This window comes from Mirounga angustirostris, unplaced genomic scaffold, assembly GCF_029215605.1.
Source record: "Mirounga angustirostris isolate CCGP_5_RB_7025 unplaced genomic scaffold, mMirAng1.0.hap1 SCAF_5, whole genome shotgun sequence".
NCBI lineage: Eukaryota > Metazoa > Chordata > Mammalia > Carnivora > Phocidae > Mirounga > Mirounga angustirostris.
In genome coordinates, this window is record NW_026991713.1 from 91106397 (window position 1) to 91119701 (window position 13305).

General features: G+C 44.3%; 1 protein-coding gene across 1 annotated transcript in view; it reads left to right on the forward strand.

The window, feature by feature from the left end:
- Positions 1-13305, forward strand: part of GRIN2B (glutamate ionotropic receptor NMDA type subunit 2B) — a 404765-nt gene that overhangs the window by 357836 nt on the left and 33624 nt on the right. The window contains exons 9-10 of the mRNA XM_045870040.2: positions 2486-2611; positions 5169-5398. Coding sequence (XP_045725996.1) covers positions 2486-2611; positions 5169-5398 — 356 coding nt within the window. The remainder of the gene's footprint in view (positions 1-2485; positions 2612-5168; positions 5399-13305) is intronic.

Genomic DNA, 13305 nt, shown 5'->3' on the forward strand with positions numbered 1-13305 from the left:
TTTCCACGAGGATATTGGAATAGACCTTGACTAGTGTTTCTTTAAGCTCTATTCCAGCGGGCAAGAGGGGGGAGGGGAAAGCTTTTAATTAATGTACTATAAAGTGGAGTTATAGGTCCCATAGAATTTTTCCATTAATTACTCAAGTTTCTCAGCTAGCCTTCTTACAGTGAGGTAGGTTCTGGCCCTGCCAATTTTATGTGAAATGTTATTAGAGAGCACAGACATTATATGCATTAATCCTCATAGCAGCTTTATGTATTTTATTTACTTTTTTCCTTTGCAAGGATAATTGGAACATTAAGAGATACAGACAAAACTACATTCTAATTCTTACCCATCGGTATAGCACTAACCTCAATTTCTGAACTGGAAGAGCCAGTGATATATCAGCATAGCCCTAGAATGACATAGCGGGGCCAGGCAGGGTGCGTGTGTGCACGCACATATGTGTGCATGTGTGTGTGTGTGTGTGTGTTCAGAGGAGAAGCAGTTATTTGCAGGGGTAAAAGAAGCCAACATTTATTGAACACCTGTTATGTGGTGTTCCAAGCATTACTATACATCCTTTTGTTATATTATCTCACTGATACTCATCGATACTATTATTATACCCATTTTATGGCTCGGGAAACTGAGTCTTAGACCCAGTAAGCAATTTTCTAACAACCTGTCAGTTCACAGCTGACAGACCTAGGATTAAAGCCCAGATGTGGCTGCCTTCAGAGCCTGCATTCCAGTTCTCATGGGGACATTTCAGAGTGCAGCTCCTAAATCAGGCACCGATGTGATGGGCAGAGACAAGGAAGTGATATATAATACAATGAGAAAGTACAAACTTTGCCCCAGAAGACCTCAGATTATAACCTGGCCCTGCCACTTTCTGAGTAGGAACTTGGGAAAAGACCTTGACTTCTGTAAAATAGATATGGTAGTATCATAATGAAAGGGCCATTATAAGGATTATATAAAACATATGGTGAAAGTACTTTCTAAATCGTAAAAGCCAATACAAATGTCTGTGATATTTTGTGTACAGAAGGCTGCCCTGGGCTCCATGGGGGAAAAGAAAGCCTGGAGAGGATGCTTTTACTCAGTTATTCCCTAATTTTAGTAAGCAATGAAATCAGGGTAGGACTGCAATCAGTGAGAACCGAGGGGGCGAGGGCCTTCCCTGCTCCACCATAGAGTGGCTTTGAATTAAACCTGCTGCCCTCACATCTCTGGCTGCCACTGAAAGGTTTTGCATTTCACGGTCGGTATGTGCCTTATCAGGGTCCTTTTTAAATTACCAAGTGACCAGGTTTTTATCATTCCCTTCAAAAGTACAAAAGTAAAGTAGGTTTCAAGTAAAGAAAATATTTTCTAATTTCCAGCCAATTTTTCTCCTTTTCTCAACTTCATCTTTATTAATGATTTGGAAGATGGAAAAAACAGTATGTTAATTCACTTAGTTATGAGTTTACAATGTGATGTGACAGCTAAAAAGGCCAGAACTATTTTGAGACACAATTGAGGGAACATTGTATCGTGGGAATGCATAGCAATTGTCCCTTTTCAGAGAGGTGGCTCTTGGAATACAGTGTTCAATTTCTAGACACCTCCAAGCCAGAGAGCTTGAGATCCATGTAAGGGATTCAGCAAGAATGATTAAAGAAATTAAAGAAAGCACGTGAAGAACATTCTTGCTCTCTTGCCTGGTCTTATCCTGTCAACGCTTTCACTTGGTGTGAGGGAATAGCTTGTAATTGTTCTGTTAATTATAGCTGAGGCATGTTCCCTTGTCATGGGCTACATTCCCACTGTTATAGATACCGATTGTCAGTGTGGATGGATTTTTTTTTTTTTGACATTGACTTCTGTTCTCATGCCCTAATGATGCCCCATAAAATACACCACATCCAAGTGGGTTGTAAAGTAAATGTAGACTAGGAAGTTTAGGAGAGGTGAGGCAAGGGGGCAAAAGAGTTACTCATTGGATGTAGTTATTACCAAATCAAGTCAAGCCTGAAATAGCAACTAACATCTGTGGAGAATGAATTTGCGCACAAGGTTCGGAGGAAGCATTGGTGAAAGCTTTTTCCAGGCCTCCATCATGCAGTGTGGCCATATAGGGGACAACATAAACCAAGAACCTGTTCCCTATGATTCACTTACCCCAATCTAGTACTTCTTGCAGATGGACATTTGCTGGCAATAGCAGAAACTAACTCAAAAAGTTCATAGGCAAGAAGCTCTCCTTCTCATGTGTTTGAGAGAAAATAGACCTTGACCTGCCCATCAGGGCAATGGAGACACTCAGATGCAGCCTGTCACTCCTCCCCGACCCAGGCCCTGGCTCTCGGGAGAGACGCAACACACCTGTGGTTTGTTTCCCCCCAACAAAATACACGTTGCCTGAGCAAATGAATACACAAATTAATCAGAATCTCTTTGTTCTCTGTTTTAATTCTGAGCACTGGTTTTTTTTTTTTTCCCTCCCCAGAGCCATTCAGTGCTGACGTATGGGTTATGATGTTCGTGATGCTGCTCATCGTCTCAGCCGTGGCCGTCTTTGTCTTCGAGTACTTCAGCCCTGTGGGTTATAACAGGTGCCTCGCTGATGGCAGAGGTAAGGCCAGCTACGACTATTACATTTCTGCATTGTCGTCTCTTGTTCTCCATTCTGAGTCTCTCTACTCCTCATTTAGTGTCTGCCCGCTCCCTGACTTACCCATTTCTGAAAATGAACCTTCAGCCTTCTATGTCAACAGCTTGGCAACTCATTAGAAATACCCCAGTTAAGAGGTTAGTCCAGATCTCTATGTCCCTCGCTGGCAGAAGCCTCACCGGCGAGCCCAGTTCTACCCCAGGGTAAATGAGAGGGAAGCTGCTCGTAGATTCATGTAGTATAAACATGTCAGAGGAAACTATTTTGATAACCTTAGGCTGTGAGCAGTCTGTTTGAACAGATGGACGAACAAGGCAGCTATACTCCATATATTAAGAATAAAGAAAATTAGGCTGCCCCGGGATATATGCAGCGTAGTTGTGGCTGAAGGAGTTCTCCACCTCTGAGGTACAAGATCTCCAAAGCCTATGACCCTGGCTCAGCTGCCCCTGCCAGGGAGTATAGACATTGGGTGGTTGAAATAAAATGGCCAGCAGATAGCAATTTGCACCCATAGCTACTGTTGGGGGCAGTCCAGTTTTCTGGCTAAGTGGGTCCAGAGATATGAGGGCTGCCCATGTGTTCGAGGCATTTATGAGGCTTCACAAAACATTTACTAGATTCTTGAAGGGGGACTTGGGACCCCTATAAATAACTCATCCGAAACTTTCTGAGAATCCCAGAATTAGGAACTACTACACTTTTTTCTGAGTCTTCTCCCATCCAGAATGAGTTTTATTCTGAAATTATGCCTCCAAGACGGAAGCCTTTTTTAACCCCAGCTACACAAAGAATGATCTGTGGGGCACTTAAAAGACAAAGGTGCTTGGACCTCATTTTCTAATATTCTGACCCACTAATTCCAGGGTGGGTCTTGGACCACTACTATGTTTCAAAATAGTGGTTTTCTACTTTGGTTGCAGGTTAGAATAACCACCCACCACAACTGAATAAGAATCTTTGGGGCTGGGGGGCTTGGCAGCAGTGTTGTATGAAAACTCCCCTGGTACTTCTAATAGTCCAGGTTGTGAACCACTGATGCCCTGAGGCATTTCCAGGGGCCAGCCTACCTTCTTCAGCTTGTGCATTCTGGCCTGGAAGTTTGAACGTCTCCACAATATGGTGCAATCAGGGGGCTTTGTACCTGTGCCAAAGGGTCTTCCAGAAGCCATGACCTGCTCCCCATCCCGAGGGGCATTAGTAACAAGCAAAACATCTGAGAAACACCTGAGTACGTACGTATGTTGACAGAATCAAGAGCTCAAGTGAGCGTATGTTGTCCCTTCACCTTGAAGAAAATCAAGGAGGCAAAAAATCCAGCCACAAAATTCAAAGCGAGGGCTTAGAATTACTTAGGCAACCAAGGGGCGCCTGTGCTCACGAAGTGCTTTAAATATCAAGTCTCCTTGGGGCATTTTTACAATGTACAAAGCTTTGATTTATGAACAACTTTGGAGTTACACATCTGTTCCATGAAATCAGGTCCACATGCACAGATGTGTGCGCACGGTTAGATACGAGGCTTGACATGGGTAGTCACTGATTTAGTTGTCAGAGCAGATGCTATCAGGATCACAGATAACATCGTAAGACCTGTGCTAATGTGTGGTGAAACTGTGTGGGCAGATGTTCGTTTCTGCAGTGGAGGGGCTACATGCAGACCCAGACATCAGGCGAGATTTTGCCATCGCCAAGCATTGAAAGCGGCGAGGCAACAATAAATCTCTGGGCAGAAGTCTTGGCACTGTGAATATAAAGGTTGGGTGGAGGAGGGTCAGAGACAGTCTGCCTTTCTGCCCTCAGATAGCATGGCCAAGCCAGGGGTCTGTGACTTCCTCCCTGGGCTTCCTGATATTCTTGTACAAGAAGCTACCATGGTCGGAAACCCAGTTGGGATGCGTTGGCATTGGAGTGGGGTCGAGGTTGTCCTGGAAACATTTGGTGCTAAGTGCTAGAAGCTAAAGAAAAATTAGGATAAAGGACATCCAAAGCCATCTAGCATCCATGTGAATAAAATTGTAGGAGGTCCATGCCGAAGGTAGAAGAACATTCCATACGGTTCTTGTTGACCTTTTTTGAAGTTGAAATCCTTTCTTGGTAGATACAAATAGAAATTTTAGGAACAACAGTAATGAGGATGTGCATGTGACAGTAATGGGGTAGTGGCCTTTGTCATTCAGTTTTCATGTGGTCTTGAGAGTCTTGTCTACATGGGGGCAGGAAGCTGGCCTTTCCAGTGCCCTAGCTGAGTGACGACCGTTAGTTGAAGCAGGATCCCACACACACCCCACGCCCCTGGATTTTCTTCTAAAGAACCCTCTTCTGCCTTCCTGGGGGGTCCCAGAAGAGAGACACAAACTCTCAACTTAAAAATGTCTGCCTCTTAGTCGGAGGGTTTCCTGCTTTGAGCAGGAACTGACCAGCTCTGTGTATTTGTCTACACAGAGCTGGTCTCTCTGTTTAGATAGGACCGGTGACTCTGTCTTAACTTTCTGTCCTTGTCTTTTCATCATGACAGAGCCAGGTGGCCCATCTTTTACCATCGGCAAAGCTATTTGGTTACTCTGGGGTCTCGTGTTTAACAACTCCGTACCTGTGCAGAACCCAAAGGGGACCACCTCCAAGATCATGGTGTCAGTGTGGGCCTTCTTTGCTGTCATCTTCCTGGCCAGCTACACTGCCAACTTAGCTGCCTTCATGATCCAAGAGGAGTATGTGGACCAGGTTTCTGGCCTGAGTGACAAAAAGGTAAGAGGACCATTTCCCGTCTTCCCCTCAGTCCCATTCTGAGCCCATACTCAAAGTTCTCCTGTACCTGTTAATTTTCTCCATCTTTAGACTCGGCAGTTCTTTCTTATGTCTCCTTAAATTGGGACCTGGGAGCAAACATCAGTTTCCCTACCGAAATAATAGTACTTCACGTTCACTTTCTGATTTGTGAAAGGTTGTCACCAGCACTCCCCGGGCTGCAAATAAGGGGCTTGGTGTGTTAGTGGCTTCCTGAGCATGTGGTACCTCCTGCCGAATGTGCTTGGGTGGCCTGCCAGCACAGGGCTGCCCATTTGGTGTGTTATTAGAGGGCCGCCCCCTGCACCCACACCGAGGGCCCTGGCCCATTGTGGCCTCCGTTTTCCTCCAGGAGGGTAGTTCACATTGTTCCCGAAGAGAACTAACTGCTCTTTAACTGATGACTGCCCTGTGTGGTGTTGATGAATAGGTAGCCCCCATACCAATTGAGGCCTCCCTGCTGAGCTGTGCAGTTGCGAAAGGAACGAAAGTGTCCACTGGTTTGCATCTTTTCTGGACGAGGATGTGCCAAGTCTGTCCTAAATACCATATTCTCTCGGCCTGCCAGAAGCATCACGGTTTCTGTGGGCGGTCTATCTCCTGAAACAGTGATCGCCAGCATGGTCCAAGATGAGTGAGAGGACCTACCTCCATGAGGTGTCCGGTAGAACTCATGGATGCCCCGCATAATTCTGGGAACTTCCACCCACAACACATTTCCTGCACTGTGTTTCCTTAAGATTTAGAAAATGTGATTTCCCACCCCTCTCCCCAGTTTGAAGCTATGAGGTATGGACGGATGTGTGTTTAGAACAGATAGGTCAGAGAGCTGGTGATTTCTAACGTGGGGTAGGTTTTCCCCAGATAAAACCTTAAACCCTTAACAGATGGTTTGAGAAGAGTATGAAGGAAGAGCTAGTCTTTTTGAGGACCCAGGTTCTGATTTTTCCATCTATTCATCTCTACTCACCAAGAACACACAAAAGCATGTGAGGGGAAGGTAAACAAGCTTCTAAGGGAATGAAAAAAAAAATATCTAAGTACATATATGGATCACTGTGTTTACCTTTTCATGTTATCTCTTTCTCTGACTCGTCTTCCTTTATTTTCTTCTTTATTTTTAAAAATAATACCTCTCTTTGTATTTCCTTCTCCCTTATTTTTAGGTTTTTGTTTACTTCTCGCTTCTAACGCATGATTTATTATTCATTTATTCATATATTCATGCATTTAATACTTCATTCATTTTAAATATTTCTCTTTGTTCCTTCGTCAACATCTTTCATCATTATGATCCTGGCTCAGAAAAGGTGAATTACATACCTCCCTTCACCTCCTGTTACACCAATTTTTGTGCCTGTTTCTAAAGCCTGGGCAGTAGTGGTGTTAAGAACAACTACCTCCTTAGGGCTCTACACTTGAATGTGGCGTAGGTGAGGTAGACCATGCCCATTCTAAAACAGGGATGTGGCAGCAGCATGGTAGACCATGTCCTCACACATGGATTTGTCAGAGGTATGGCAGACCATGTGCTCACATCAGGCTCTGCAGAGGTTTGGTAGGTGATGTCCCCACACACAATATGGTGGGACCATCTTGCCATGCCATCAGTAATATGGCAGAGATACTGTGGACCACAGTCCTTCTTGGAGCTCTGGGCTACTAAGTGAAGGATCCACATTTATCATTTTGTTTTCTTCAAGTATCTCTGAGGATTGCTTAAGACACTGTATTTATCGTTCCCATACATTCATGAGCCACCCGGCAACAACTGTATGATCTTCTATTTGAGATAAGCCTAATTAAGATGCAAGGAGATTGTTTTCCCTTTTGTGGTTTTGAATATATTGCTCGAGACTGCTTAAACAGAGAGGTTGTGCACCTGTCTGTCCTCCACACCATGTTGGTTATGTTCTGAAAAGTTAGGTCCCATCCGTTCTTTGCTTAGAGAACTTCAGTGGCTCCACTGTGGATAGAATAAAGACCTTTTCCCTGATTGCCTCTGAGGGCCTTCACATGTGATTCTCACTGGGCTCTAGTTGTCCAGGGTGGTCAGCCAGGCCTTAGGCTCTTACAGCCCAGGCTTCCTTGACTTCTCATCCTTCGGGCCATGCCTCTCCATCTGTGCATCTGCCGGGGATGTTCTTCTCCTGACTTCTTCACTCACCAAACTCCTATGGAACCCTCATGGCCCAGATTAGAGGTCACTTCGTTTGTGGAGTTTTCCTTGGCTCATCTGGACAGTGAGCCATTCTCTCCTCTGACCTGGTAGTCTTTCACCCCTTTATTAATAACACCTGTCTTCCACATGGTCCTGTCATAATCTGGACACCTGGACCTGACTGGATCTCCCCCATCTGACCATGAGCTCTGTTGGACCATGATCATAACTTGGTTATCCTGTTTTGTTTTGTTTTGTTTTTTAAAGTCTGTGGGGAGAGGGAAACAGGGTATATTTATGTAAGAGCCTCTCATGCAAAGCAGCAGACTAAGCATTATAGGCAAAGAAGGCAACAAGAGAGCAAGAACCCTTTAACAACGGTCTAATTTGAAAATACTTGAAAATGGATATCAGATACATTTTAGAACTTTGCAGATGACAAAATCATAAAGCGTAAGCATCCTACCAGACAGTGTCAACATAATTTACATAATTATAGAAAACATTTAAGTAACTAATGACATACAACGCACATCAGTGTCAGGAATGCTAATATAAATCAGAAAGAGGGTTTTCTGAAAGTGCACTTAAAATGTCAAAATTGATACTAGTTTCCCTTCACAACACCTTAAGAAAACAAAGTCTTGGGCCTGTCTTCGCACAACAGCAAGTGTATTCTGTGAATTTAGAAAAAGAAAAGGTAAAGAATGAAGTCGTCAAGACAGGAACATTGAGAATAGATATGAGGTGATTTTGAAGATTCTTTTTTCAATGGAATTAAATTTTCATCAAGGAAAATAACATTTAAAATAGGTAAGAGTTCTTAAACTTGTTTTGACTGTCACGGATGGCATATCTTCCATACAACTCAGATCAAGTGATAAATATCTTGGAGTGATGATGGGAAGGTATTTATAGCCATTAAATTTATATATTCTTAGGAAATTATCTTCAATTTTATGGCAGAAAAGTGTTTTCCAGATCTCATTTATGGTAAGGTACAAAATCAGAATGTTCAGAGTTAAATTTCCATGAAAACCTATTTTGGGGCTCCTTTTCACTGGATGGCTTCCATCTTGCAGTAGCGCATTACATCAGTGGGTTCAGAATTATTCCACTACATGCTGTATCTAAATATGGGTGCAAGTTCTAACATTTAGCAGCCCTACTGTACATTCCATCAGTTCCCCCAGCGGGAGGAGAATGTAAGGAAGCTGATGACCTCTTTCTGCTCTTAACAAAGAGCTCCCCATGCTCATTCTCCCGTGTCTCACCTCCCCAGACGGATTTCTCATTTTGCAGTCTGCCAGCCATAGAAAGAGCTTGACCACCAGGTGAAGGAAGGGACATATTTGCTGGTCCCTACGTACATTATGCATGTTACATCTATTTTATATGTGTCCTCTGCATATAGGTATGACTATTCCCATTTTACAAATAAAGACCCCGAGACTCTGGGAAGGTTCTGGACTTCCCTAAAGTCCCACATTCTCAAGTGACAGAGCTAAAGGTTTGCGTCCCTGTGGGTTTGGCTCTAAAATCACTTCTCCAGCATATCTCCCTTCTAGCTCATCTTAGACAAAGTTATGATGTCTTGAAGGATTGGTATTGACACACCTGCCCCCACTTTTTCATTGAATTTTCGATTCTGTGATTTAATGAGTTTCTCTGTCAGTTTCACTTAACCCTGAGGTCACCATATGCTGCCTCCACCAGGACTACTGTTACTACGGATAATGGTAATAACAGTCATCATCATTATTAATATAACTTCAGCAATGCTATCTCTGCTCACATTTTTTTCTCAGCTTGTACAAGCCAGGCGTAAGGCCAGCTGCATTACACAGAGGATCTTATGTAATGGTGCTATTAATGTTTTCATTTGTCGATGAGGAAACTGAACCTGGGAAGGGTTAAGTCATTTTCCTTCTGATGTGCTTTGCCGCCTATAGCCCCTAAACAGTGTGCCATCCTGTTCAGGTCCCAGGGCTTAATTTTCATTCAACATCTTTCTTCCTATCCTCCCACCCACCTTGTCAAAGCATAACAAGTTAGATCCTTTTCATCTACCAAAAAGCAGCTGTCTGATGAACTGATCCACAATAATTAGATAGTATTCCAACATTTTCACTTTCTCTTTTTAATATTTTATTTATTTATTTATTTATTTATTTATTTATTTATTTATTTATTTATTTGAGAGAGAACATGAGTGGGGTAAAGGGGCAGAGGGAGAAGCAGACTCCCCGCTGAGCAAGGAACCTGACGCGGGGCTCAATCCCGGGACCCCGGGATCATGACCTGAGCCGAAGGCAGACTGAGCAACCCAGGTGCCCCTCATTTGCACTTTCTTTAAGAAGTTTTTCAGAGGCATTCCTTTAAAAAGAGAAGGGTGGTGATTTCTAGTACTTGTACAGGCTAATGGCCCACACATTGACTTTAGCCTGAGCCTAGTGTGACCCTGAGCCTTAAGCCACTGTTGGAGGGTGGGAGAGGAGCGGCAGCAGGAGAGAGAAGGGGCAGTTATGGGGTCGTGGGGTGAAGGAAGCAGAGGTTGCCGTCTGACCACTGGGTTCCCGAGGATGCTTGGCGGCATCCTGCTTCACACATTCCTACCCCCAATGTCATATGTACCCACAGTGTAGTTTGCAGTTCTTGCCCTCAAGGAACTGTAGGAATTTTTATTAACTTTAAAACGTCCAAAAAGTGCCTGTCTAATTAACGAGGGCAACCACCTTTGCCTGCAACACTGAAGGTACAATCAGGACAGCCTTCTAACAACTAAATGAGGACCCATGGCTTTTCTAGATAATGATTATTCTATGTGAAGTCTTGTAGCATCTTGAAGTCACCTCGCACCCTTTTGGAAAAGAGACCATGTAGGACTTTTAAATCAACATGCAAACAAGTCAGTATGCATTCTGGAAGAGAACCAGCCTGGTGATAAGCATATTTACACCACGGTACACTGAAATGTAATGATTGGATGGTATTTGAGCATGTGAGGAAATGGGCCCTGTTCTTTCCGCTGTTCAGATGTGTCTTCCTTGCCCTATTCATTTCAGGCTGAAAGCCAGTGAGAGACAGCTGACCTCAAGCTTGATCTGTCACACCTTGGTCCTGGCACAGACCTTCTTGGTCAGATCACGGACTACTGAGGCAAAAATAGCTTACTAGGGCAAGTGGCAGGCGTGACTAATGAGCCAGGGAGCTAGAAATGGGCGCCTGGACTGGACCTTCAGGTAGCTGTGCAAACTAGGGTGTGCTTTCTTACGTGGGAGTCCTGTGGAGCTGTCAAACAACTGGTCCTCTTGTAGTAGCTGGCCAAGAGCAATTCTGGAGGAAGTGATAAGAAAAGAAAACTCCCCCGAGCCTGGGAGGACACAGGGCACAGGGCACGCATGTGGCAGGGAAGGGACACCCGCCCCTTTGTCTCTCAATTACCAGAACCAATCTGACATTGTACATGGACCACTACCCCAAGTACTGAGCCTCCCTCATTCCTTCCAGGCTGGACTGCACCCAGATGCATCCAGAGCAAAGCCTGGAGCTTGCCCAGGCCTAGTGCTCTTGCTCAGGGTCATCTCTCACCACTTTGCTAGTGTTGTTTGAAAATGAGACTACTTCTGCCCACTCCTAATTCCTGAGTCCATTTTGACTTGCCTGGATGCCTTGACCGAGGCATCTAGTGGGGCTTTGCAGTGGTCACCCTCCCAGTCCCAGGATGCAGATGGCTATGGGGCTCCCAAGGGGGGGTCCAGAGTCTCCTTTCTCTCCTTTCTGTGTACCCCTTCACAGCATCAGGCTTCACTGTGTCCTCCTGTCCTTGAGGGACCACCTGCTTCCTGATGTTCCATGGCTTCCCACACAGCATTCCTCACCCCTGACCTCTGCTGTACTGTCGGGGCTTATCGTGGGTTGCATGGACACCCCCTCACCCTCCCGCCCCTGCTCCCAAAAGATACATTCATGTCCTAACCGTGGATCCTGTGAGTGTTACCTTTATTTGGAAAACAAAGATCTTTGCAGATGTAATTAAGTTAAGGATCTCAAGATAAGATCATCCTGGATTATCGGGGTTGGTGCTAAATCCAGTGACAAGTGTCCTTATAAGAGAAAGGCAGAGATTTGACTCAGAAGAGAAGATCAGGAGAAGGCAGAAACAGAGATTGGAGTGTTGCAACCACAAGAACCATCTGGGAGCTGGAAGAGGCAAGGAACAGACTCTCCCCTAGAGCTTCTGGAGGGGGCACAGCACTGGCACTTTGATTTTGGACCTCTGGCCTCAGAACTGTGTGAAAATAACTCTGGGTTGCTGTAAGCCACCATGTCCATGGTAGTTTGCTACGGCAGCCCCAGGAAACGGATACAGGGCCTTCGTGACTCTCCTATGACCTGCTCTCTGAGCTCCCCTCAGACATTAGACTTCGGGGTGTCTCCTATTCATCTCCATCTCCTCTGTCAGCACCCAGCCCCACCCTTCCGAAGTGGGTATTTCTTACAGCAGCATCCGGTTCAGCTCCTCTTCTCACGAATCTCCTTTGCTTCGAAGAATTGATCTCCATCACACTGAAGATTTGCAGAGACATGTTGTACACACCACGAAGGTCTTCTCCATGCTCTTGAATTTTAGGGAGACAGTCAAAAACCCAGGTGTCCTTGAGGGCTCCCGTTTGCTCTGTCCTTGAGGCTGAGGACTGTTAGTTTCTCGCAGCATGTAGCGTGTTAGATGTGTGCGCACTTCCCACGAAATCTTCTACTAGACCTCTTCATAGTAACATCATTGTCAAGGGGGATGGAGGACTTGTTTTTGTATGCTATATCATTTCCACAACTCTTTTCTAGGGACAATATTATTAATGCACCCCTCTCATATTCTGGATTGTGTTGTATTGTTCAAATCACAGAACTGGAAGGGACTTTATTTGATCATAAGGCACAGGGGACATCTTTCTCAATAAAGGTAAACAGGTGTCCTCTCTTCATGTGGATGAACATATCTTCCTTGTTAGATTCTTTGTTACACAGGAGTGCACATTTATATATGTACATGTATGTTCATATGTGTATATATATGTATAATACATATACATACATATATAGGCAGTTGACCTTTGAATAGCGTGGGGGTAGGGGCGCCAACCCCCTGCACAGTAAAAAATCTGAGTGTAAGTTTTGATTCCCCAGAAACTGAACTGCTAATAGCCTACTGTTGACCGGAAGCCTTACTTATTACATAAATAGTTGATTAACACATATTTTGTATATTTATATGGATTATATACTGTATTCCTACAATAAAGCTAGAGAAAAAAATGTTACTAAGAAAATCATAAGGAAGATGGGGGTACCTGGGTGGCTCAGTGGGCTGAGCATCTGGCTGTTGACTTCGGCTTAGGTCATAATCTCAGGGTCCTGGGATCAAGCCCTGCATCAGACTCCACCCTCAGTGAGGAGTCTGCTTGAGGATTTCTCTCCTCTCTCTATGTCCCTACCCCCTCCACTCAAGCTCTCTCTCTAAAACAAAAAAGAAAAAAGAAAACCATAAGGAAGAGAAAATACATTTATAGGACTGTACTATATATAAAAAAAAGTCCTCATTTAAGTGGACCTGGGCAGTTCAAACCTGTGTTGTTCAAAGGTCAATTGTATATCCATCCTCCAAAAGTACACACAGACAACAAGATAACTGGTTAGCTAGGAACTT